Source organism: Lithobates pipiens, unplaced genomic scaffold, assembly GCF_037356315.1.
Source record: "Lithobates pipiens isolate NorthernLeopardFrog02 unplaced genomic scaffold, aLitPip1_a1.2 Scaffold_25, whole genome shotgun sequence".
Taxonomy (NCBI): Eukaryota; Metazoa; Chordata; class Amphibia; order Anura; family Ranidae; genus Lithobates; species Lithobates pipiens.
In genome coordinates, this window is record NW_027507787.1 from 205,836,171 (window position 1) to 205,861,699 (window position 25,529).

The 25,529-nt window shown below is 42.9% G+C and overlaps 1 protein-coding gene across 4 annotated transcripts in view; it reads right to left on the reverse strand.

Annotated features, from left to right (window-relative positions):
- Positions 1-25,529, reverse strand: part of ENTPD1 (ectonucleoside triphosphate diphosphohydrolase 1) — a 168,488-nt gene that overhangs the window by 116,779 nt on the left and 26,180 nt on the right. Inside the window, exon 1 of one of the 4 annotated variants that reach the window (XM_077455484.1) lies at positions 21,170-21,280. The exons of the other annotated variants lie outside the window; for them this stretch is intronic. Coding sequence (XP_077311610.1) covers positions 21,170-21,197 — 28 coding nt within the window. The 5' untranslated portion in view covers positions 21,198-21,280. Of the gene's footprint in view, positions 1-21,169; positions 21,281-25,529 lie in introns of those variants that run through there. 4 annotated transcript variants of the gene reach the window in all.

Here is a 25,529-nt window from a genome sequence, read left to right on the forward strand (position 1 = left end):
TACACCAATAATCTTTCCAATAGAGATGTTTCCATGCAATCATAAATAAAAGGTCTATGAATATCTTCTTTATGAAAAGGTACATAGTTACTCTGTTTGAAAAAAAAAAAAAAGAAAAAAATCCATTTGTATGTATAACCTTATGTCTCCTTTTATATTGGAGTATACTCTGTGCTCTTTTTTACAACACAATAAAAAAAGAATGAACAAGAAAAAAGATACAAGTCCATCTGGTTCAACCAATAAAAGAGGAATAAAAAAACCGAAACCTTCAGCTTTGGAAAAAAGTCTCAGATCAATCCCAGTGATAGTATCAGCGGGTAAAAATATACTAATGGCACTCGGTGAATACGTTCCAAAGCTAAAGATCCAACAAGAAACAAAAGTAGACCTGCATTTTTTGCATGCAATCTAAATTAATATTGATAACCAACAATATACTATTCACAGTTACTGAGGCTTATATTCTGTGGATAAAAAAAATATGTGATTGGGTATTCTTTGCAAAGTGAAGCTTCACCTCATTTACTAATCTCTGGCACAAATGCCCTTGCAGAGTACAACTGCACTTGCAAAGTGCACAGTCTATTTACCTTCAGTAAATCAACCCGATTGCTGAGCCTAAAACAATTTACTAATTTATGGGTCCGACTACATATGGGACCAATCTGCAGGCCAAACATTTCTACTCTTCAACTTTTATTGTATCTCGAGGAGAGAAAGATACATCTGGGACACGTATGCCCCCATACACACGATCTGAATATCGTACGACCGTTTTCGGTTAATAATCACAAGTAGAAATTAAATAACTAAATAAAGTCACGAAAATTCTCATACCATAGAAAAAAAAATAAAAAATCGGAAGTGATGTCATGTGTTGTAATGTATTTGTATTGTATTTTCGAATGACAACTATACTGACTAAGCAAAAATCGTACGTTCTGGAATTGTACGAGGAAAATTTCCACGCATGTCCGATCAAATAATATCAGATGAACGGTCGTGATCGGCTGTCAAAAGTTGTGTACACACAATCCGAAAATCGGACGATCCTTCCTCGGATGACATTTGGATCGTGTGTACGGGCCATTAGAGGTTGATTTACTAAAGGCAAATAAACTGTGCACTTTGCAAGTGCAGTTGCCCCAGAGCTTAGTAATTTTCAAAGAGTACCCAATCACATGCAAGGAAAATTTAAAAAACATTTTTGCTGGCATATGATTGGATGATGGCAGCCAGCAGAGCTTCTGCTCATTGACTAAGCTCTGGGGCAACTGCACTTTGCAACGTGCACAGTCTATTTGCCTAGTAAATCAACCACTTATTCAGATATTATCTTCCTTCTGATATTTTAAATTGGGATTTGTTTATATAAAGATCCCAATTTAATCTATAGTCAACCTATGGACTTTATTGATATTGATTAGAAACATATACAACAGATCAACATCTACTGTTATATTGTAGGCCTGTAATTCTTAGGAATGACTCACTTAAATCTGTTCAAACAAGAGTCTAGTAGACATCCCGGGCATGATAACGTTTGAAACATGAAACCATAAATTATAATATAATAAATAACTATAAATAATTATTACAAATAATAATATAAAACTACATTTTATTCAATCAAGTAATCAAATCAAAAGCACTGAAATTTGCTCAGTCGTAGAATTGTCACTGTCGTCACTTTCAGTGTCTGATGACAAATTTTGCCACAATTCACTATCGCTCAATTCTTCTAATTTACTATCGCTAATTGCTGGTTCTATTTGCCGCCAGGAACGGAGCCCGTCACAGTGATGAATTGGGCAAAGGACACGGCCCGCACACACAGCAGGAGGACATCGCAGGATCCTGGGGACAAGGTAAGGAACTTTCCCAGGATAATGTGATGCGATCCCGAGAGTGGCTCGGGGGTTACTGCTTTTGGTAATGAAAATTCACCCCGAGCCACACTAGGAAATATCACTAGGAAGGTTAAATAACCCCCCATGAGAATCGCTGCTTGTGCATTACAAGAAAAAATAAATAAATAAAATCTAAACATTGGCATGTGCAGTTTATTGTAGAGTTCCCGCCTTTGTGCACGTTTTAGGACTTACTTGGAAGTCCTGATAAAGCAAGCAGCTATCCTGCTTGTGGGCATCTGAAGCCCACTGGGACTCACTTTCGGGATTAGGTGAAGCCGGCACCTATCTCCATCTAGCATTGGGGCAAAAACACAACTCATCTCCTCTCTGCTGTCTTAGCCCCTATTCACACCTGGGCATTTTGAAGAATCCCATTATTCTCAATTGGCTTGTTTACATCTGAGCATCTCATGTCATCCATCACATGAAACTTCAAAAAAAAAAAAAAGTCTCTGGGGCAGAGTCACACATTTTTGGCCCAACAGATTTTTTTTTAGGAGTGCCGGAAAAATGCTTGAAAAAGCACACGCTTTTTAGGCACACCCAATTCACTTGTCTACCGGGCACTTTTCTCCTTCCTACCCAGGCCATTTTTCAGCTTTCAACGCTGTCACACTTTGAATGACAATTGCACGGTCATGCAACACTGTACCCATATGAACTTTTCACAATTTTTTTCATACAAATAGAGCTTTCTTTTGGTGATATTTAGTCACCACTGGATTTTTTTTTTTTGCAAAACAAACGGAACAAAAAAAAAAAAAAAAGACTGAAAGTTTTGAAAAAACATTTTTTATAGTTTAAAAAAATGTTTCCTTCACTGGCGGGCACTGATGAGGCTGCACTGATGGGGTGAAACTGATGAGGTGCAGATAGGTGGCCCTGATTGACACTGATGAGGTGGCACTGGTGGGCACTGATAAGGCAGCACTGAAGGGTACTGAGAGGTGGCACTGATAGGCAGCACTGATGGGCACTGATAGTCACTGGTAGGTGACACTGATGGGCACCGAGAGGCAGCACTGCTAGGTGACACTGATGAGGCACTGTTTGGCAGCACTGATGAGCACTGATTGGCACCACTGGTGAGCACTGTTGGGACTGCACTGATAATCAGGACACTGATAATCAGTGCTCTGATTATCAGAGCCGGATGTCCCTTTAACAGAAGCCAGTTACCGTTTTTTTTATCCTCTCCTCACATTGTCAGCGTGAGGAAACAAAAGCCGATAGCCAGCTTGTGTTTCCATCCTGTGATCAGCTGTCATTGGCTGACAGCTGATCATGTGGTAAAGGGCCGCTGTAATTGAGCCTTTACCATAATCTGTGATCAAAGGACTCGACAGTCACAAAGTGCGCCACCGGCACTCTGCAGGGGGCGCACAGGCAGCATGAACAAGGGATGAACACAGCAAAGAAAGCCCATGCTGTAGCCGTCTTTCGACTGTAGCATGGGCGCGAAGTGGTTAAAAGTCTAATGGGGCCAAAAAAATGTCCTCTTGTACTACAAAAAAAGACTCTAAATCACCCTGCTACACTTACGCTATGGGGTTGATTTACTAATATTGTGCAGGGCAGCCAATCAGCTTCTAACTTCAGCTTGTTCAATTAAGCTTTCACAATAAATCCTGGAAGCTGATTGGTTTCTCTGCAGAGCTGCACCAGATCATGCGTTCTGCATTTTTAATAAATCACCCACCCCCCCAAAATGTGAATGAGGGGCTTACTGCAGGGAGAGCGCGGATGACAGGACCAAGAGAGGCCAATCCAATTTACCTCCTTAAACAGATAAACATCTGGAAAATAAAAAGGTCATATAAACAGAATGTGCCGTTCTACAAACACAAATGATTTATGTACAAGTGGGTGAGTACTTCAAATAAACAGATCAAAAATTAGGAAAACTATAGAGAGGAGATGCATGTTCCTTGTATTGCATCTGGATATAATAATACTTGTGAACTGATATCTATCAAAGGTCTATAATCAGAAATGGTTCTTTCTACAAACCTCACACTTTCTAATTCCGCTCAGATCATATCACATTTGTATTCTATCCACCACAATTAGATTTTACATTACATAACCTTAAAAAAATGTTACACTTTAGGCGTTCTTTGCTTATTATCAACAAAACTTAAGCCATTCAATGAACTGTGCTGGCTTTATAAATGTCACTCAATGTCAAAGAGAATCACATAATAATTTCAGTGAGTAATTAGTGTCATATGGAAGACGTACACTGCTGGGCATTTGGGACTGACTGTAATCTGCTTCAAGTGAAGTGGAAATCCATCCATACTTCTAATCCCATTAAAGTGGACCTATCATTTAAATGCACATGGCAGATGAATCTGTAGGGTATGGGTCAGCCATTCCAAATCACATTACTAGTTTCAGTAAAAAAAAAAAAAAGTCTAACCAAAAACTTCTGTTCTAAACTCCATCAGACTAAATTCTACCCAAAGATCACATTGCATCTGAATGCTATGGCCATACAGTACCTGCCAGCTTTCTGAGATGGGAAAGGTGGACAACTTTTAGCACAAATTACCTAGGCAAACAGGACACCCCCCCCCCCCCCCCCACACACACACACACACTAAACCCAGGACCCGGCATTCACTATATCTGGTCTCCCACAGAACATGTAAATTCAATTATTTTAATAAATATAAACTGCTAAATACATTTTCTCATCAGCAGTATATAGCAGTCTTGTGGCTTCTATAAGTGTCTGGTTAAAACTTGTAAGAGGATTTTCATTCTACTCTGACTGTCCTATGAGGCTGCAGGACCCCTGACCCTCTGTCTGGACAGTGCTGATTGGCCCTGTGCTGTTCACATGCACCCGCCCAAGGAAGAGAACAAAACTCTCTAGCAATACACACTAAACTGAGCACGTGCAGAGTGACTGCAAAGGCTCTGTCTTATCGGGAGAAAGATTGGGGACAGTGGAAGAAGGGGGCGGGGGTCAGAGAAGTCAGGATTAAACAGCCTTTTCACACAATGCAGAGGATTAACCCCTTAGGTTTCAATGTGAGTAGAACAAGCATGCTTTACTGCCTATACAGACTGATTTTACTGTTGTGAGTTTAGTAACACTTTAAAGTGATTGTAAAGTTTTTTTTGTTTTTTTTTTAATAACAAACATGCTATACTTACCTCCTCTGTGCAGTTGGTTTTGCACAGAGCAGTCCCGATCCTCCTCTTCACGGCTCCCTCTTTGCTGCTCCTAGTCCCTCCCTCCTTTGAGTGCCCCTCAGCCAGCAGCTTGTTACAGGTTGTCACCCAAGCCGAGTCATAGCTCCGTGTATCCATTCAGACACAAAGCCCTGACCTGGCCCCACCCCCTCTCCCCTCTGTGTCAGCCAATCAGGAGGAGTGTACTGGATGGCTGAGGGGGATCATGGACATTGCTGAAGAGAGAAGGAGGTCAGGCAGGTAATTGGGGGGTGCTGGGGAGGCTGTTACACAAAGAAGGTTTTTTATCTTAATGCCTAGACTGCATTAAGATAAAAAAAAACTTCTGCCTTTACAACTCAAATAATAATAATGAATACGCAAAAAGTAAATGCCATCAAGTTTTTTTTTTTACTTATTTTTATATTGGCTATTTAAAGTAACAGATGCAATAATTTAGAGCTTGGAAGAAGAATTCCAGGTGTGGATATTTTTACATAGTAATATTGTTCCAGCTTGGACCGATGTAACTATGCATATTCCATACCTGTGGAATCCCTGTGGAAGCTGGCACCTCTACTCCAGTGATCTCCACTAGCTTCTGGGTCACATGCCAAGCGGCTGTATTGTGATCACCAGAGGTTGGCTGCTCAGCATGGGTGCCATTTAGAGATCGCTTTGCATCTTCTCAAGGCATGCTAAATATTCTCTGATTTAACAAGGTGGAGAGGTGGTGACATCACACTCTCCACCTCGTCAAATCAGAGAATGCTTTGCATTCATTGAAAAAATGCAAAGCATTTTGTTAGTGGCGCCCATGCCCAGCGGCTAACCTCATGTCTTCAGAATACAGCAGGGCAGCTGATCATCCAGGAGACTCAGTGGCTAGTGGAGATCAGTGGAGTAGCAGTGCCTACTACAGTGATTTCCAGATTCCAGGGGGACACCACAGGTATAGTATATGCATAGTTGCATTGGTCCAAGCTGGATTAATGCAACTATTTAAAAATATCCATATCTGGAATTCTTGAATCAATGATTTAATGCAGTATAACACTTTTGGTAGTTATGTAGTGGGATGAAGGGCTCTATTTCTTGGCCCATGGTGTGGTTATATAGGGAGTTCTTGTATGATCAGCGCGCCTCATGGTGTTACTTTGTGGTGTTTAGCTCCCCAGTGGAAGGTCCCTCTTTAGAGACGGCTGTATTGCTGGGCAGTGTGCCCTGTCCCTCCCACTCCTGAGATTTATAACCTGGCTTTTTAGAGGAAGTTGGTGGGAAACCTCCAGTGTAGTAAGCAGACCTGAGGATTTTTTACCTTCTGTTTTGAGCCAAGCCGGGAAAAAACACATATACTTGGGTTACCTGAAGAGTGAGCTTCCTGTTGGGGGAACACAGGGACGGGAATGCTCCCTAATAGGAGGTATAGGAAAGTCATGCCATTTGCCCCAAAGACTGTTTGGTAATGTTCCATCACCTGGAATGACTTGTTAGGCATTACCACAGTAAAGTTGGCACTTTTATGTTATTGATTTTATTGATATTCAGTAGATCTCTTTTGTGTAAGGGGAATTACTCTCTGGCATGAATTTGTGTTTGGGAAAGAGCAGGACTGAGCCTGCAGATAAAGTAGGCAGAAGGTGGACCTGGGTTCTGGTTGGGCCAGGCTGGAACCTTACCCAGAGCTTCCAAAGCTGTAGTTTGTGTAAAGCCATCCTGTCATTTACAGAATCTCCTGGGAAGCCCATACAAAGAAACTGTAGAGTATCATGTGGGTTGCCCGAGTTAAACCTCCTGCATGTCTTCCTGCTATACAACAGTTACATTTTTCTGTAGAGGTTAATAGATCAGACCAAAAAGCAGAACAACTGAGAAGGATAAGGGATTGGGGGATTTCGTTTCAAAAGAGGAACAGTCTCTCCAAATAAGAGAGACAGCCACAAACTATGCGTGAGGCCTCTAAGTATTTCATCATATTAGATAATTATTTTAATTAGACAGGCCGTGTCTGATAGACTTGCACTGAGATAGAAGGATCAGCTAGGCACAGCCACTCTGTAGCAGTACTAAACAGGAAGCAAAGTCTGCTTATAGTGGACCTTTCTGTATCTTTACAAGTCAGCATGAATAGAATCCCTACAGGTCACATTACATAACAGCATTGTTTTTAAAAAAAACTCTTTCATTAATTATTAAAAGCTCTCCTTAAGATCCAAGAAAGTGACTTTGCCTAAACTGAGATGATGTCATCAGTCTGCGGCAGGCATGAGGGAACATTTCTTCCATTTCAAATGACCATAAATACACTGTACATCCCATTTAGGCCGGATTCACAGATGGACGGGTTCATGCCTGGAGTCCAGTGCCCGTCACCAATGTTCACCAGTTTAGGTGCGATTCAGGTCCGAATTTTTGCCAGAATTCACACTTGAACCGCACCCAAACACTCACCGGATGCCTTTTCAATCTAGACCGCGGCCGCCCTGGACATGCGTGAATGGGCTCCATAGAGAGCCGGTCAAACTCGCCTGTCATGGGACATGGGAAACCCGCCTCAAATTTGCATATGTGTGAACCCAGCCTCAAAAAGTGATTGGGTAGCAATGGGTTATTGCACACTTAGTCCTTGTACACACGGTCGGAGAATCCGTCAGAATATCCATCGGACCCAATTTTCCAACTTGTTGGAAATATTTTCCGACCAACTGGTTCGATCGGACATACTCCGATCATGTGTAGAGAATTTTGATCGGACCAAGTGCCACGCATGCTCAGATCAAATTCCTACATCAAAGCTATTGGCTACTAGCCTGAATGTAGTCCCATCGTAACGAAATTACGTCATCACGTTCTGAATGATCCGATTTTTCAACAACTTTGTCCCACCGTGTGTATGCAATAGTTTCGGACAAGATCCGACGGACAAAATCCGGACAAAATCCGATGGATTTGGTTGTCGAAATCTCCGACCGTGTGTACAGGGGCTTAAGAGTCTATGCATAAAACGTTTGCTGAATAAATGTGACAAACATCCGCACAGCTTCAACCATACTTGCGATAATCTGTGTAATATAATTATTTCTTATGATTGTAAGCAACATCCAGTGGCCATATTGCATTTTTTTTCTGATTGAGGTATTTAAAAAAAGTATTGCATTTTGGTCATTAGATGCCACCTATGATCACAGGAGGTCATTTTATTACACAGAATATGACTAGTTTCATTGGAGCGTTAAAATACGTGGACCCTTTGTTTTATTGAGGGGTTTGTAAAGGTTCCTGTTTCTTCACCTTAAAGCATCCTATGCCTTAAGGTGAAAAAACACCTGTCAGCCACTGGTCCTCCAGCCCCCCCCCCCCCCCCCCCGTTTTACTTTGCTGTCAACCAAATCCAGTGATGCGAGCACCAGGGGCGGGGCCGAGTCCTGCATTCGGCCTCTATGGACGCCGAATGCTGGACTTGGGAGCGCGCCCGCAAGGTAACCCCCTGGGAGAGCGCTTCTGCTAGGGGGTTATCTGATGTGGGAAGGAGCCGCAAGAAGAGCAGGTTCAGGCCACTCAGCAAAACGAGCTGCACAGTGAAGGTAAGTATGATATATTTGTTATTTAAAAAATAAAATAAAATAAAAGAACCTTTAGTGTGACTTTAAATTAGCCTACCTACATGAAAATCAGCCTATCAAACCATGTAAATGGAACACCTGACTCCTTGTAAATGAGCAATTAAAGAAGCATTTGGATTGGATTGCTTGCCCTCAAGGTTCAGCTATAATCTCTCCACCTTCATATCGCTATTTAGAAACACCTGATCAAATGGTAATATTCACACACTGACAATGACCAATTGCTGTTTCCCAATATTAGATCAGAGCTACTAATATTGCCAAGAGAGACATTTCAGAAGCAGCATGATAAGAGGTTTACTGCCTACAAAAGGACATAAAAAACACTGGAAAATTCAGTACGTTCAATATGAAGGTTATCGAGGAGGGTACATGTTAGCATTACTAAATCACATTATTATTATTATATTTCATAAAAAAATACTTTTTTCTTGTCGAGCATAAAATTAATGCTGCCTAGCGTTTCAGGATGTCGCCTAAATTATAGACAAATATTACTTTTACTGGCTACCAGGAGCGTTGTTAATGTTTAATGTCAATAGAGTGCAGAGAGAACCAAGATGTAGGGATTGCTCCACATATGAAATTATATTTGTCACATTAAATGATATATCAGGTGTTGACGGCCAATGTGTTTTATGGTTTATACACAATTCCCCCTTTATCAGGGCTTACATTTACAGAGGGAGAGAGAGATCTGGACAATCTGGTTAAGGCTCAGTTCACACTGCTGCAATGGCAAAGTCGTACGCCCTGCGAATTCCTTCTGACTTAATCCAACTTGGATGCTATTTAGGAGCCTGTACAAGGGCTGAAATTGCACCCAAGTCAGACCAAACGAGTGCAGGAATCTTTTCTAAAGTCAGATCAACTTTTGTAGCATCAGTTAAGACAGCTTGTCATAGGGAAACATTGAATTTGACATGTTATGCGACTTGGGGTCTCACAAATCGGATCCCATGTTGCAGCAGTGTGAATTGAGCCTAAAGCAGAATTCTATATAAAAAAGCACAAATTCACACAACTCAATAAAAATGTATTCCAGGTAGGAATATTCTTCATAGTGACATTGGACTAGCTTAGACCAATGCAAGTATGCATATGTCATACCTATGGGATCCCCATAGAAGCTGGAAATCACTGTAGTAGTCCCTGTTACTACAGTTACATAGTAGGTGAGGTTGAAAAAAATACACAAGTCCATCAAATCCAACCTATGTATGTGATTATATGTCAGTATTACATTGTATGTCCTTGTATGTTGTGGTCACTCAGGTGCTTATCTAATAGTTTTTTGAAACTCTCGATGCCCCACGCTGAGACCACCGCCTGTGGAAGGGAATTCCACATCCTTGCCACCCTTACAGTAAAAAACCCTCTACGTAGTTTAAGGTTAAAACTCTTTTCTTCTAATTTTAATGAGTGGCCACGAGTCTTGTTAAACTCCCTTCTGTGAAAAAGTGATCCAGTGATCCTCCTCGTCTTGTAAGGCATGCTCTAATTGGATGAGGTGGATAAGCAAGGTGGTGTTGTTTTCTCCACTTAGTCCAATTAGAGAACACCTTCATTTATTGAGAAAAATGCAAGGCGTTTCCTGAATGGTGTCTGCGCCAAGCACATGACCCCCTGTGTTTACTATGCAGCAGGGCAGCCACTCAGAACAGGACCCAGAAGACAATGTAGATTGATGCAGGATGGGTATCTACTACGCAGAGGCAACTCTAGGCTTTGTGAGAATGAAAATGGCTATAGAAAGATGCACAGATCTAACAAACTGTTCATCAGCACCACTTCCAGGGCACCCTCGTAACCCATCAGACATATGCAGCCAATAAAACATCTGGGACCAACCCCTATAAGAATTGCCCATGTCTTGGAAGGAAGGGGAGTGGGGGGATCCCAGCACAGCACAGAGAGAGAGGGGAGTGAATGGAGAGAGGGGAGGGGGGAGAGAGAGGAGGGGGAGAGAGAGAGAGGGGGGGGGAGAGAGGGGGGGGAGTGAATGGAGACAGGGGAGGGGGGAGAGAGAGGGGGAAAGAGAGGGAAAGAGAGCGAGAGAGACAGAGAGCAAGAGAGAGAGCGCGAGAGGGGGGAAAGGGAGAGAGGGGGGGAAAGGGAGAGAGGGGGGGGGAAAGGGAGAGAGGGGGGGAAAGGGAGAGAGGGGGGAGAGGGGAGAAAGGGGGGAAAGGGAGAGAGGGGGGAGAGGGGAGAAAGGGGGGGAAGAGAGAGAGAGAGAGAGAGAGAGAGAGAGAGAGAGAGGAGAGAGGGAGGAGAGGAAAGGGAGGAAGCGGTGGAAAGGTGTGGTGGGAGAGAGAGAGAACTGGGGGTGACACAGAGGAGGGAGGTGAGAAAGAGAGGGTTGAGAGAAAAGGATTGTGGGGGAGAGGGCTGGTGAGAGAGAGAAAGAGACGAGGGGTGAGAGAAAGGAGAGTAACACAAAGAGGGAGGGTGGAGAGTGACATAAAGAGGGAGGGTGGAGAGAGAGAGAAAGAGGGGGGGAGGAGCGAGAGAGAGAGCGTGGGAGGGGAGGTGGAGAGAGGAAGCAAGGGGGAGAGAAAGATAGAAGGAGGTGAGAAAGAGGGGGTGAGAGAGATCCCCAGCCCTGTCCCTGTTTGCAGCCCCTTCTGTGCCCCATGTCCCAGTCTGTGAGAGCGTGGGTGCAAAAGGCAGGGAGGAGCCGGCGGAGAGCACTGGGGGTGGGGGCAGAGAGCACTGGGGGAGCAAAGAGCAGGTAGGAGCTGGAGAGCACTGTGGTGGTGGCAGTAGAGAGCACTGGGGGGGCAAATAGCAGGGAGGAGCTGGAGAGCACTGGGGTGGTGGCATCAGAGAGCACTGGGGGGGGCAAAGAGCAGGGAGGACCTGGAAAGCACTAGGGGGTGGGGGCAGAGAGCACAAGAGGGCTGGGGGCTGGAGAGCGCTGAGGGAAGCTTGAGAGAAGGAGGGGAGTCAGAATGAATGGGAGTTGGGAGCGGGGGTGCTGGAGAGCAGGGGGTGGAGAACACAAGGAGGGGTCAGAGAGCAGGGGGCAGCGCCAGGGAGCACAATGAGGGGCCGGTGAGCAGGGGGGTGGAGCCAGGGAGCACATTGAGGGGCTGGAGAGCAGGGGGTGGAGCCAGTGAGCACAAGGAGGGGTCGGAGAGCATGAAGTGCAGAAGAAGTTAGATAGGAGCGGTGGGCAGCTGCAAATAGATGAATTGATTTTTCCCTATTCCTCCTGCAGCCGCTAAATGCTCACTTCTCCTCTCCCTCCTGCAGACATTCAGCGGCTGCAGGAGGAATATGGAAAGATCAATTTGTCTATATGCAGCCGCCCACCACTCCTCTTATCCAGGCACACCGGGAGGCTGCACAGGCACTTACATTCTCACTGGTTGGCCAGGCAGCATCCGGAGATTGGAGGCGGAGCTCCTTCATCTTCAGTCATAGGGCAGCTCAGCTGAAGGCAGGTGCGGAGAAGTTGGGTGAAGGAGCAGCCCAGCTCTGGGTCCCAGCTGCCTCTGCTACTACGGTAATCCTACTTTCCATAGATGTCCAACAGGTATAGCATATGCACAGTTACATTAGTCCAAATTGGACTATGTAATAGTCATATTGAAAATATGTAAAATTGTAAACATATGTAAATATGCTAAAAATCCAAATCTTGAATTCAGCTTTAATAGATCACGAAATGTATTTGTTAAATGCAGACAGGGTCGTACCTGAATTTGACCTGGTATAAGTCTCTTGCAGTCCGTGTACAGCAGAGCTCAGGTGTGAGAGGGGGAAGCAGCACAGGTAGCCAATCAGCTCATGCTTTTACAAAGGGCATATTGATAGCAGGAGATATAGTAGCGTGACAGAAATATGAGTTCATCACTGTGCTGCTTCTCCTTTCACTGTCAAATCACAGGCTGGGGAGGATCCGTAATTAGCTGAGCTCAGAGAAAGCGGATGGTTGAATGATGCTGGCCATCAGACCAACATATAATATTGCAGGTGTAGTGCAAACCTCTGACTCGATCCGCTGTTTTGTCCCAGGTTCTCTTCCTGTCCGAGTTCCCAGGCAGCCAGGCACAAAACACTCGAACGGCCTCTCTCACATTAACCAGGCAGTGGATGTCTATTTAGGCTTTATTGCTGGGTAAACTTGGATGGGGTGCCGGGAAGTTTTGGGATACTCCATGATTTAGTTTGCAAAGTATTTGGAGGACACTTGCTATTCTGTCTACTCTTTTTAGGGACATCCCCCCTCTTGGCAGAGAATAGAAACAGAAGGGCTTCTGGGATACCCAACAGGGAAAATCCCAGTTTAGCAACATTGATGCAGTCACACCAGGGGGTAAACAGCAGACAGCCACTAGGATCCCACTTCCAGGTCTTTACTGTGTCTCCAGATACTTGGATACCTCCTGATCAATATTAGTTAGACATTGCATAATGAATCTACAGCCTGGATCCTCAGTGTGGCCCCTTGACTTGGCTCAAAAATACATCCAGGAAAATTACACCCCCCCCCCCCCCCCCACCCTGTCAGCTCACATTGAGCTGGGACCTTGATGAATTATCTGCGATAGGCTCCCCAGCTCCCACTGAGTTGAGACCTTGATGAACTCTCTGCAGACTTCAGCTAGTCTGCCCAGAAGGGCAGCAGCCTTAAACGCCGGGATCTACTCCTCCAGGACAAGAACCCTGCTGCTCTAGGTCACATACTCTATCTACTTCTCAGCCACCTACTGGGTACTTCCTCCAAGGATTGGCTGAGACCACATAAATATTCAGAACAAGGGTCAGCCTCTTCCAGCCCACTACATTCCAGAACCTACTAGAAGGGAAGAAGAAGTAGTCGAGCCTGCAGTCTGTGAAACCCAGAGCAGTCAAAACTACACACTGCTCTACTGTTTACAGAGGTACCAACAAGATTAAATTTACCTGAACCTCTCTAGCAACAATTATATTAGGGTGCTACACAGGAAATTACATTTTGGTATTTTCCCCTTTAAATGGGCTATTCATGTCTATTTTGCTATTTTTGGATGGAAATTTGCTTTAATTCTGAATATTTTGTTCTATATAAACTGTAGTTCTCCTGGAAAGCTTGCACTATTTTTCTCTTGGAAAAGGAAACAATCATCCCTCTTACGACAATATAGTTTCAATGCAATAGGCATAGTCATTCTCGCATGTCCTCTGCTGGCAAGCTTTCGGGAGTGATCAAGAACAATGTATTTCCTTGTTGTAACTCTACCTAATCCTAACCCAGATGACCTAAGCAGTTTCTTCACTGGCAGCATGTATCGGGCCAAGAGTCAGTATGAGCTGAAAAAATCCAAGGGAAACCAAGCAAATTTCCATTTTTAGTACACGAAGTTTGAATGAGTTGGTAAAAAAATAAAAATAAAGGAGAGAACAGAGACTATGCTGTACCAAAAGAAGCATTGACTTGAATAGAAAAGATTAGTATAGTCACAGTCTTCATATATCTGTCATCCGCCGCTTGTTACCGGCTTCACACAGATTCTCGGATGACCTTCAATCACCAACAAAAGTTCACACACAATAAAAGATGAAACTAGTGAGGTCTTTTATTTAGCTGTCCTACAACACAGGATAAAAGGGCAGAGTAGCCACATTTATAGAAGACTCCTCGTCTTTATAAGCTTTAGCGCTAACTGCATTGAAGCTGTAAACACATCTATAAAAATAATATAAACATCAATGCAACTTGTGCCTTATAGCACGCAATGACATCACACACACACACAAAATATTGCTGAACAAAATGTATGAATTTTTTTTCTTTATATATATATATATATATATATATATATATATATATATATATAGATAGATATAGATATAGATATAAATATATATAAAATATTAATTTTATTTGGCACAATGTTACATATATGGTACCAGTGCCATTTTGGCAAAAGATTTCTCATATTTATCAGAAGATTACGAAATCTGGTGTACCTCTGTCTTGTTAATTATTCCAGGATCAATAAAATCCATTAAAAGCGATATTCTACGCCATATGCTTACAGCAGCAGGAACAGTTATAGCTCGAAACTGGCAAAAAACGACTGGTCCCTCAATAGTGGAGTGGATAAGTGAAAAAAAATGAGATGCAATCCTTGGAAAAATTAATCTCAATAGAAGAAAAAAACAATAAAACAAACCCTAAAAATATGGCAGCAAATGGGAAGAAATTCAAACCTTGGCAATAATCACACAATATTTCTGAGTATAATTAGACTGGAAACTCTCCTTAAATCCCTAATTATGTTGAATGTATGGGCATATGTTAACAAGTAGAACTTCTGAAGTTAGTATATGGTTATCGGCACAGAGAGACTAGTTTGAAGAGTATCCTATACCCAAAATATATGTAGGGTTAAGGATAGAAACCCCCTATTAATGCAAATCTAGACACATAAGTAATGGATTTAAAAATATACTATTCCACAGGGGAGAGATATACGCAAATTACCTATAATATGCTATGTTTTAAATATTGAAGTGATATAATAGAAGCAATGTAGATTTGGTAAAATATAGGAAGGTAGAGAGGTGTTCCTGGTATGATTGTTTTTTTGTTTTTGTTTTGTTTTTTTCTCTAAATGCTCACAATATCCAATTTTAGAAGTGTTGAATGTATTTCTGTATATCTTGTCAAAAATGAAAAATAATAAAAAGAAACTGTAAACCAAAAAAACCCTCTTTGCAACCATTGCAATAGTAGGACCTTCTTGCTTGTTTAACTGGCTTACCACTCTTCTCAGAATACATCAAAAGAAAAATATGATGCTCTCTACGTTGCCACATCCCTAAATACATAAAACTACAAACAAGGAACAGACTGTGACTTTCCCAGAAGTCTTACTTCCATTTTTATTATTGTATTCTGTTCCTCAGAGGACAAAGTACATGTAGTATTTTGTCCCATCTTCCTAAGTGTTGTCTGGGGATGCCACCTTTTATTAAAGCCAAACCCGAACACTTTAGCGGCACAGAGCAATTATTTTTTTCCGCAGTAAACACTATAGAGTATAAAGGACCTGGGACACATTTGGGTGCCCCAAAGAGAGTAGTAATATGGTGCGTGAACAGTGGGTGTGGCCAAATTGCTCTTAGTGACAGCACCCTTCAGTGATGCCAAACCTGCACCCAGACAGCTGCCCGCAGCTCCTGGACAGCAACAGATTTGTGTGTGACTGTCACGGTTACAGCCCGGTCTGAATAATGTGCCTGGGTTTCAGGCAGACTGAAACCCAGACACATGATTCAAAACCCAGACTGTCTGGGTGAATCCTGGACAGGTGGAAGCCCTAGCATTATGTAAGGCTAACTGGGAGGTCGGAGAAGGCGCTCCTACTCCCTCCAAGGCTGTCCAACAACACAAATAGCAAGAAGCTGGCTGCTTTGATGAGAGGCACCTTTTTCTATCTTCAAGCACTTGCCTTCTTGCCTGGAACATTTTAATTAACATGTAAATACTAACCAGCCCTCACGAGCCTTTGCCTACAGTACCTGATATTGTCAGGAAGTCTTCCATCCAAGTATTAACCATGTCCAGCCCTGCCTTAGTCTACAACTCCTGGTAATCCCAGAAGGTCTCCCATCCAAGTATTAACAATGTCCAATGCCCCCAGCATACAGCATCTGGTAATCCCAGGTGGTCTCCCATCCACATATTACCCAAATCTAACCCTGCCCTAGCCTACAGCAACTGGTAATCCCAGGTGGTCTCCCATCCAAGTATCAACCATGTCCAATCCCGCCCTAGACTACAAAACATGGTAATCCCAGGCGGTCTCCAATCCAAGTATTAACCATGTCCAAAACTTCCATAGCCTACAGAACCTGGTAATCCCAAGCAATCTCCCATCCAAGTATTAACCATATCTAACCTTCCCCTAGCCTACAGAACCTGGTAATTCCAGGCGGTTTCCCATCCAAGTATTAACCATGTCCAACCATGCTCTAGCCTACAGAACCTTGTAATCCCAGGTGGTCTCCCATCCATGTATTAACCATGTCCAACCCTCCCTTAGCCTACAGCAGCTGGTAAACCCAGGTGATCTCTCATTCAAGTATTAACCATGCCCAACCCTACCCTAGCCTACAGCACCAGGTATTCACAGGCAATCTCCTATTCAAGTACTAACCAGACGCACACAACCCGCTTTGGGGATATTACAGTTTGACATCCCTTTAATTCAAGAACAACACTGTACTTACTGACCTTTATAAATGGGCTTGATACCTTTTTTGGGTCCATGCTGAATACTTTATGCATAAAATGTATGGTATCGTATAATAAGTTTTAACTTTTGTATCTAATAAAATGACAATTGTTTTAACAGTAATTGCATTTTTAGATTGTTGTAGTACCTTAAAAATCCAACTCAGTTTGTTTCCTTGTTTGTAGCTCCTTGTAGGTCCTGCACACCAACAGGGACAGCAAAGTTCATTCTAATTGGCCTCCAGTGAGAAATACTGCTGTTTCTGACCATGGCAAAGCCAAGCAAGATATTACATAACAACTTATGCCTCAAGCTTGTTCTTGTAAACATAGTCAAATAATTTGACATTCTTGTCTAGGTTTGACTCTTAGTGTATAAAAGATTAAAGATTATATAAACCCAATCCCTAGATCTCATATTTTTTATATTAATGTCATATCAAAAATTGTTCAAAAACTATTTTAAAATTTGCAGCTTTCCAAATTCCGTTTCAAAAACCTGTTGCTTTGTCCACCATGAGAAAGGTCCAGGTCTACTTTAAATAAACTGTAGGATTGAGGGACATGAAGTGAAAACCCAGCCAAATCCATTCTGTTTTTTGATAGGTTTGATTGAAGTGAGGAAGAAACTGGGAGAAGGGGAGCATTTGCCCTCAGATAGTTTGGGCTGGTGGCCCTGACTGGAAATACACTATTTGGACATAAATTAAAGCAATTCAGTGACATGTAGTGAGTTTTATATCACTACCTGCTCATTAGAACTGTGGTCACAATGCTTGCCAATAGGAAGTCTTCCAACGCCATATTCCGTTGCAGCTCTGAGAGGCGACCAAATGCCAAGAACAGCAACAGAATCTGATGCTGGAAGATATGAATTTCTACCTATCATGGAAGAGTCAACTTGGTTGTACTTGTTCCTTCAACCAAATTTTGGAAACTATTCCCTGGTTACATCCTCCTTTTGTATATTTATTGCTATCTGTAACCCTGTAATAGAGAATTTCTCCTCACTTCCTGTCTCACCGATACCCAGGAAACAGCGTTGTGTCCTTGATTATCTAGTGCAGGGTTCATCAAACGAGGGCCACATTGTATAATAAAATAAATATTTGTGGGCTAAAAAGAAAAGCAGTTATAAATATACATGAATGAATAAAATATAAATAAACAAATAAACATGCTATGAGAAGTAACTTTATATCAGAAGCCCTCATTACATCGGAAGTCTCCCCTTCACTTCAGAGGCCCCATTTTACATCAGATGCTCCCCGTCACTTTATATTAGTTCCCCTATATATCAGGGTCCCCATCAGAGTTCCCCCATATATCATGGCCTTCATCAGAGCTCCCCTATACACTAAGGCCCCCATAAGATTTCTCCCATACATCAAGGCGCCCATCAGAGTTCCCCCATACATAAGGGCCACCATCAGGGCTCTCCCATATATCAGGGTCCCCATCAAGGTTCCCCCATACATCAACACTCCCATAAGAGTTCCCCCATACATCAGGGCCCCCATCAGGGTTCCCTCATATATCAGTGCGCATAGTTTCCACATACACCAGGTTCCCCATCAAAGTTCCCCCTGATATCAGTGCCGCCATCAGGATTCCCACATATCTCAGGGCCCCCATCAAAGTTTCCCCTTATATCAGGGCCCCCATCAGGGTTCCCCCATATATCAGGGGTCCCATCAGAGTTCCTTTATACATCAAGGTCCCTATCAGAGTCCACCCCCCATACACCAGAGCCCCCATCAGGGTTCCCTCATATATATATCAGTGCACAATCAGAGTTTTGCCATACACCAGGGCCCCCCCATCAGGGTTTCCCCATATATCAGGGCCCCCATCTAAGTTCCCCTTATATCAAGGCCCCCATCAAAGCCCCCCCTATATCAGGGCTCCCATCAGAGTTCCCCCATACACCAGGGTCCCCATCAGAGCCTCCCTATCATATCAGAGCCCTCCCTTTCATATCAGAGTTTTTATTTCACATCAGAAGCCCCCCATCCGTTTGTAGTTCCATACCCATCAAGGTCCCCATCAGAAGCAAAGGACAACTGATCTGAATACTCAGTCTGCGTGCTGAGTCTGGGGACACACCATTGACCCTATTTGAAAGCTGGACAAGATCTTGTAGTGGGCCGGATGTGGCCCACAAGCCATAGTTTGGAGACCCTGATCTAGTAGATGCCACCAAAATGGAGCATCACTTTAACTCTAGATCCACTTTTCCTAAAGTATTACTTGCCCATTTTGGATTGTATGGGACATATTAGATTGATATACTGTACTTGTAAATGGCAGGTATCTAGATAAGCATTGGCCTGTGTAATCATTTCAATAAATGGATTGTCTCTCTGCTGTATTTTTGGAGCAGCCATGATGTCAACATGTTTATTCATGAGCGTACAATGTTGCCAGGTGTTTTAACAAGCATGAAGCGTTAATATAATGCACGTGTCACTGCAACATGAAAAGAAAAAAAAAAACGGGGGGGGATTGGACACCTCTGCCGCATTCCACTTATGTGTATAATAGTCAATGGAATGCAAAACCAGCCAAAAATGATCTTACTAATTACTCATCACATTTATATTTCCTTCTCAAAGATGACTTCATCTGATAATAAGCAGATCATAACCCACTGTAACGTGACAATCGGTAAGACATCATTAAATAATCAGTTATTGCTGCAGAGTTATCAGTGCAGTAGAGACTCACAAAATGTAAGGATTTGTTGTGGGATACTTTTGCCAACAATAAGGTAAATGTAAAGTACAATATACAGAGGAGAGTTCAGGGTGCTGAGCTGCTGAGTCACTGCAGGGAGCGGGCGCAGGGGCCTGAGCTGCTGAATTACTGCTGAGAGATGGCGAGCAGAGAGAGCTGAAGAAGCAGGGAGAACTGAGCTGCGGGGTCACTTCTGGGAGGAGAAGCAGGGAGAACTGAGCTGCGGGGTCACTTCTGGGAGGAGAAGCAGGGAGAACTGAGCTGCGGGGTCACTTTTGGGAGGAGAAGCAGTGAGAACTGAGCTGCGGGGTCACTTCTGGAAGGAGAAGCAGGGAGAACTGAGCTGCGGAATCACTTCTGGGAGGAGAAGCAGGGAGAACTGAGCTGCTGAGTGACGGCTGGGATGGGACGCAGGGGTCCTGAGCTGCTTAGGGGGTAAGTAGGAAAAGGTTGTAGTCGAGCCCTGTTTTTACTACCACCCTCCTTCCTGACCCCCCCACCCCCTTTAAGGTAGCTGAATGGGGGTGTACACATGCCATGGCCATGATGCTTTTTATATCCCCATGTTGCATTTGGTGGGCAGTAGAGCTGCCAAAATAAAACCCATTCAAGTGAGTGGGGCTGCATCAAAACCACCGTGCAATCCTGCAGTGGTATGGGCTTTAGAGGGTTAAAGCTGCATTAAACCCAAAAGAAAGCATTATTAAATTGCAGCTTACCAATTCTTAGAAGTGATGGCTGCATTCCTTTTCTTATTTAGGCTTTGATTCTTCTATTTTCATCTAGTGATCCTGCCAGTAAGTCTGTTGATCCTGATCAGAACAAGCTCTCTTCCAGATGTATAAGGGATGAGACAAACTATTTAACACTAGCTGGGTGCTCACAATGATCAGCTTTTATTCATTTATAAAAAACCTTTATCCCAAAAGGAAAAACTGTTTGTTGTGATCTGGAGATTGGCTTTAATCTGTTTTATCAGTTTATCTAAATCTGCTAGTAAATCTTACACCCCCCCCCCCCCCCCCAGCCTGACATAGCTGCTGTCCAAAGGTGCCCCCTGTGCTCCTTCATCCAGACTGGAGGCACTTTAACACAAGAGGTGTGTTACTGGCCAGATAACCAGGTGAAAACAGAGGGGAAAGAAGTCTAATAAAGGAAAACGAATGGAGCCACCACATTTAATGATTTGTAATATGTTACATTTTTGGTTACCGCTTTAGCATAGGCTGCGGGGAAGCATCACCTCCTCGTCGCCTGTCACACACCTCTGAAAAGTGATCCAAGGGGCAGCAAGGTCTGCCACAAGTGTAAACACCCAAAAGGTATAAAAAGTGTATACAAACACGCACAAATAGCATACAAAAATTATAAATTGTCTCACTATTTACTATAAAGACATATTATTATAATAAGATAGTTAAAGCCTAACAGAAGGTAAACATCTAAACACACAGGTGAAATAGACATGTGAGCAGTTTTACCTGCCATAGGATTTGCATTTCTCTCCATTGAGTAATGAGATCACACAGCTCTGCCCCACAGCTCAGCCAGGAGAATGATGACTCCACTTCATCTGTCCCAAGAAATACACTACTGACATCTCCCCGCCCCCAGCCTCTGATTGGACACTGAAGGAGCAGAAAACAGATGAGGTTACATCTCTGCTCTCTCCTTTTACCCACATGCTGTTTTTTAAAGCACAGAGGACTATATACCTCCTACAGCATGTTATGAGCTTCAGTATGGGTTATAAATTCTGTTCTTTGATAAATAGTAACTTCTCAGTGTTCACAGCATGCTCACTGCTCGCTTGCGGCTTCCAACTGTGTGACCACTGACAGCCAATCAGAGTGGTCACATGATCAGGCAGTCCTTCCTGCCTCCCTTAGGTGTAAATGCCCAGTTAAAGGAAAGCCAGAGCTGGATGAGAAAGGGATGATGCCATTCCTCCCCCCCACCGCATATACTCCCCCTGGGAACACACACAAATGGAGTATGCTTTGAGTTAGCAATGGTTTATATCTCTGCATTGTAGAGCTCTAAAATGCTTCGTGGTTCACTGGGCATGTGCACTGGGGTGATATTCAAAATGAATGGTCAGGGGAGTGCGGCCAATGAGGCAAAGTAAGACAACTGACTCAGGTGGTACTCAGTGGGGTGTTACTAAGCTGTATACAAATATATTACTAAATATATAAACCGGCGCTGTGAGTGTCACAAATAAATGTTTTTAAAATGAACCTAAAGTGAAAAACGAACAATAAAAATAGTGATAATAAGTGCAGCTGCTGAACACAAAGTGCTAACCACTTGAACAAAATAATAATATAGATATTACAGCGCTAGCAAACATAGCATTGATGAAAGGAAAAAACAAAACATTAATAACAAAAGTAAAAGTCCATATAAAGTGACTGATGTGCTCCAATCCAACAAAAGTGCCCCAGAGTTTTCAAGTTGTACCGCAACAACCCCTCCTGTGTCCCCACACGCCAAATACAGTAGACCCTCAGTTTTTCAGTCTAGGGGTCACTTCAGGCTTAATAGTGATGGCCAAGAATGGCAACTTGAACATCAGATCATCCAATACATTTCCTTAGTTGAGGATACTCGGCCAGAATAATAGATACCCAAAAATTAAAGGAAAGGAACTAATAGTGAAGTACCGCTTAAAAAAAGGCATTTATTGCGCATAAAAATGTACTTACAAGAGGTAGAGATAAAACCAGGCATGACAAACATCGAGCTGAAGATATAAAAACGCCGTTCATGGTGTGCGTTCCATGATACCGGAAGTGACGTTAATAGGAACCGGAATTTACGTCTACGCGTTTTATTGGCTGGCCTTGAATGGTTGCCAGCACTGAACGTATTCTCTCTGGAGAAGAGACGCTGGAGAGGGGATATGATTTCAATATACAAATACCGTACTGGTGACCCCACAATACGGATAAACTTTTTGGCAGAAGGGAGTTTAACAAGACTCGTGGCCAATCATTAAAATTAGAAGAAATTAGACTTAACCTTAAACTATGTAGAGGGTTCTTTACTGTAAGAGTGGCAAGGATGTGAAATTCCCTTCCACAGGCGGTGGTCTCAGCGGGCATCATTGATAGTTTTCAGAAACTATTAGATAAGCACCTGAACGACCGCAACCTACAGGGATATACAATGTAATACTGACATATAATCACACACATTGGTGGACTTGATGGACTTGTGTCTTTTTTCAATCCCACCTACTATGTAACCTTTGTAGTGCAGTTGTCCAATTCCCTAAATTGGTCTTTAAATATTTAGTGTTGTGGAGAAAATTCTTCTACAGGCTCTCTCGAGTACTGATCCTATGAACAATCTTTTGGTCATATAATCTCTGCTGAGGCTTAGCCAATCTGAGCTCAGACCTGCCCCTAGGGGGTCAGAGCTGCTTCAGAGTTTTCTGATGCCAGATTCAGGTCCGTCATCCCAGAGATGGGTTCTTGACAATCTTGGTCACCCGATGGGCGACCCTCACTGAACATTCTCCTAACTCAGGCAAGTTTCCATGATCACATCCAGGAAACACTGCTCGCCTTATGCAGGGTGTATGGCGTCCAGATGACTTTCACATCTGCAGGCTTTCTAGGAGAATGTATTCAGAAATTCTAACAGTGTAAGCCAAATGACAGGAAAGTCAAATAAACATTATTGAACATAAAAGCAATGCACAATCCCCCCGGGATATATTTTATGTTGGCACAGTTTAGTTAATTTGCATCACTAACTTTGAACAAACAAGCCCCATGCTGCACTTCCAAACAATAGAATAAAATAGGCTCACTTATCTAAATCTTCAGCTCACACCCTACGACTCAGACTACCTTCATGGAGTATGTATGTTCTTCGCCTGTTTGCATGGATTTCCTCCAGTTAAAGCAGGCCTACAGCCAAAATCTAACAAGCTAAACATGAATAGCACATTAAAGATAAAACTACAAGATATCTCCCCCATAGTATTTTTTTCTGTCACTTTTTTCTGTCCCCCGTAGTATTTTTTTCTGTCACTAGATGTCCTCGGTCTGATGGCCAACTTTATTTAACCCACGTCCTCTGAGGCCAGGTCATCCCGGACAAGCCCCCAGTCTGTGACTGGACATGGAAAAGAGAAGTAGCTCAGTAAAGTGCACATCCCCTTGTCACTTTTCTCTCATCTCCTATCAGAATGCCTTCTGTTAGCACATGACCTGAAAGGATTGGCTTCTTGTAACGCTTCTTCCTTTCACACTCCAGCCCTGCTGTACAAGGGCCATGAGAGGCCCATAGCAAGTAAAATACAGGTGCTTGCACAGCTTGTATTTAAAAATGTATTGATGTAGTTTGAGTGGTCCCCAAAACAAGAAAAGAGGGGAAATCCTCCAACAGTGACACTGCAGGGTGCACAGGGACAGGACTGGATTTATGACGGAACCAACAGGTACTTATTTATTTATTATTTATTACGGGTACTTTTAAAATGGTGTCAATTTATGCAGCACTTGAACAGATATACAGTAGCACATTAAACAGATTAAAAGGCAGCAAATATGATGAGTTCATGGTTTAAGGAGGGCAGTGAAGCATGTTGGGGGCGTGGCCTGGCTGCCATTCATCTCACTTCATGCACATGGGTCTGCTTGATGATGTGCGGCTTATGGAGCTTTTCCTTTAATATTGCAGTAGATTTGTTTGCTTTGGAATGATACATGGAGTTGTGTGTCTGTCTCTGTAACAGAACCAGCCAGAGGAGATCACCACCTATACAAATATTATTATACTGGAAGCACAGTAGAAGAAGAGATGAACTATTATCCATTAAAGGAGCAAAAAGCAATGACTACAAGTGGCATTAATGTAGATGTAAACATAGAAGGCGTCCAAAGTAATCACTGCACACCGCAAACAGCTAAACAACCGCTTATTCCACCTTTGCAATATCAATAAGGGCTTGAACATGTTTTTAAATGTAGTATGAATGCATATGCATTTCAATGAGCCTAGTATGCATGGTTTAAAAAGCATGTGAACGCACTACAAATGCAACTCATTAAAGCAAATTAACCACTTAAGGACCAAGCCTCTTTTTTTTTTAGATGTGTTGTTTACAAGTTAAAAAACAGTCTTTATTGCTAGAAAATTACTTAGAACCCCCAAACATTATACATTTTCTTCCCTAACACCTAGAGCAAGGGTCCTCAAACTACGTCCCGCCCTCCTCCTAGGCTAGCTTGTGTGATAGAGGGACTGCTCTGTCTATCACACAAGCTGGTCTAGGAGGAGGGCGGGACTTTTATCACAGCACGTCCAAACTTTTCACAGTGAGCCGTGACGCAGCAGCAGGATATGCCCGATGTGCACAAACACTGACTGGTGAGACATTGTTTGGCACAGTAAGGCTGTGAGGGGGGCTTGAAATGATGGTGAGGGGGGGCTTGAAATGATGTTGGGGGGGCACTGATTGGGCTGCGACATTGACCATCTTATTAGCTAAAAGCAGGCCCATAGTTCCTATTGAAATACTGGTAAGTTTGTTGATTTAAAATGTACTTGTTCTTCATTTTAAATATTGTATTTGTTCCCATTTTGTTTTTTCACTTCAATATAAGATATGTGCAGTGTGCATAGGAATTTGTTCATAGTTTTTTTTTTTTTTTTTAACTATAGTCCGGCCCCCTAACAGTCTGAGGGGCAGTGAACTGACCCCCCTGTTTAAAAAGTTTGAGGACCCCTGCCCTAGAGAATAAAATAGCGGTCAGTGGAATACTTTCTGTCACACCGTATTTGCGCAATGGTCTTACAAGTGCACTTTCTTTGGAAAAAATACAC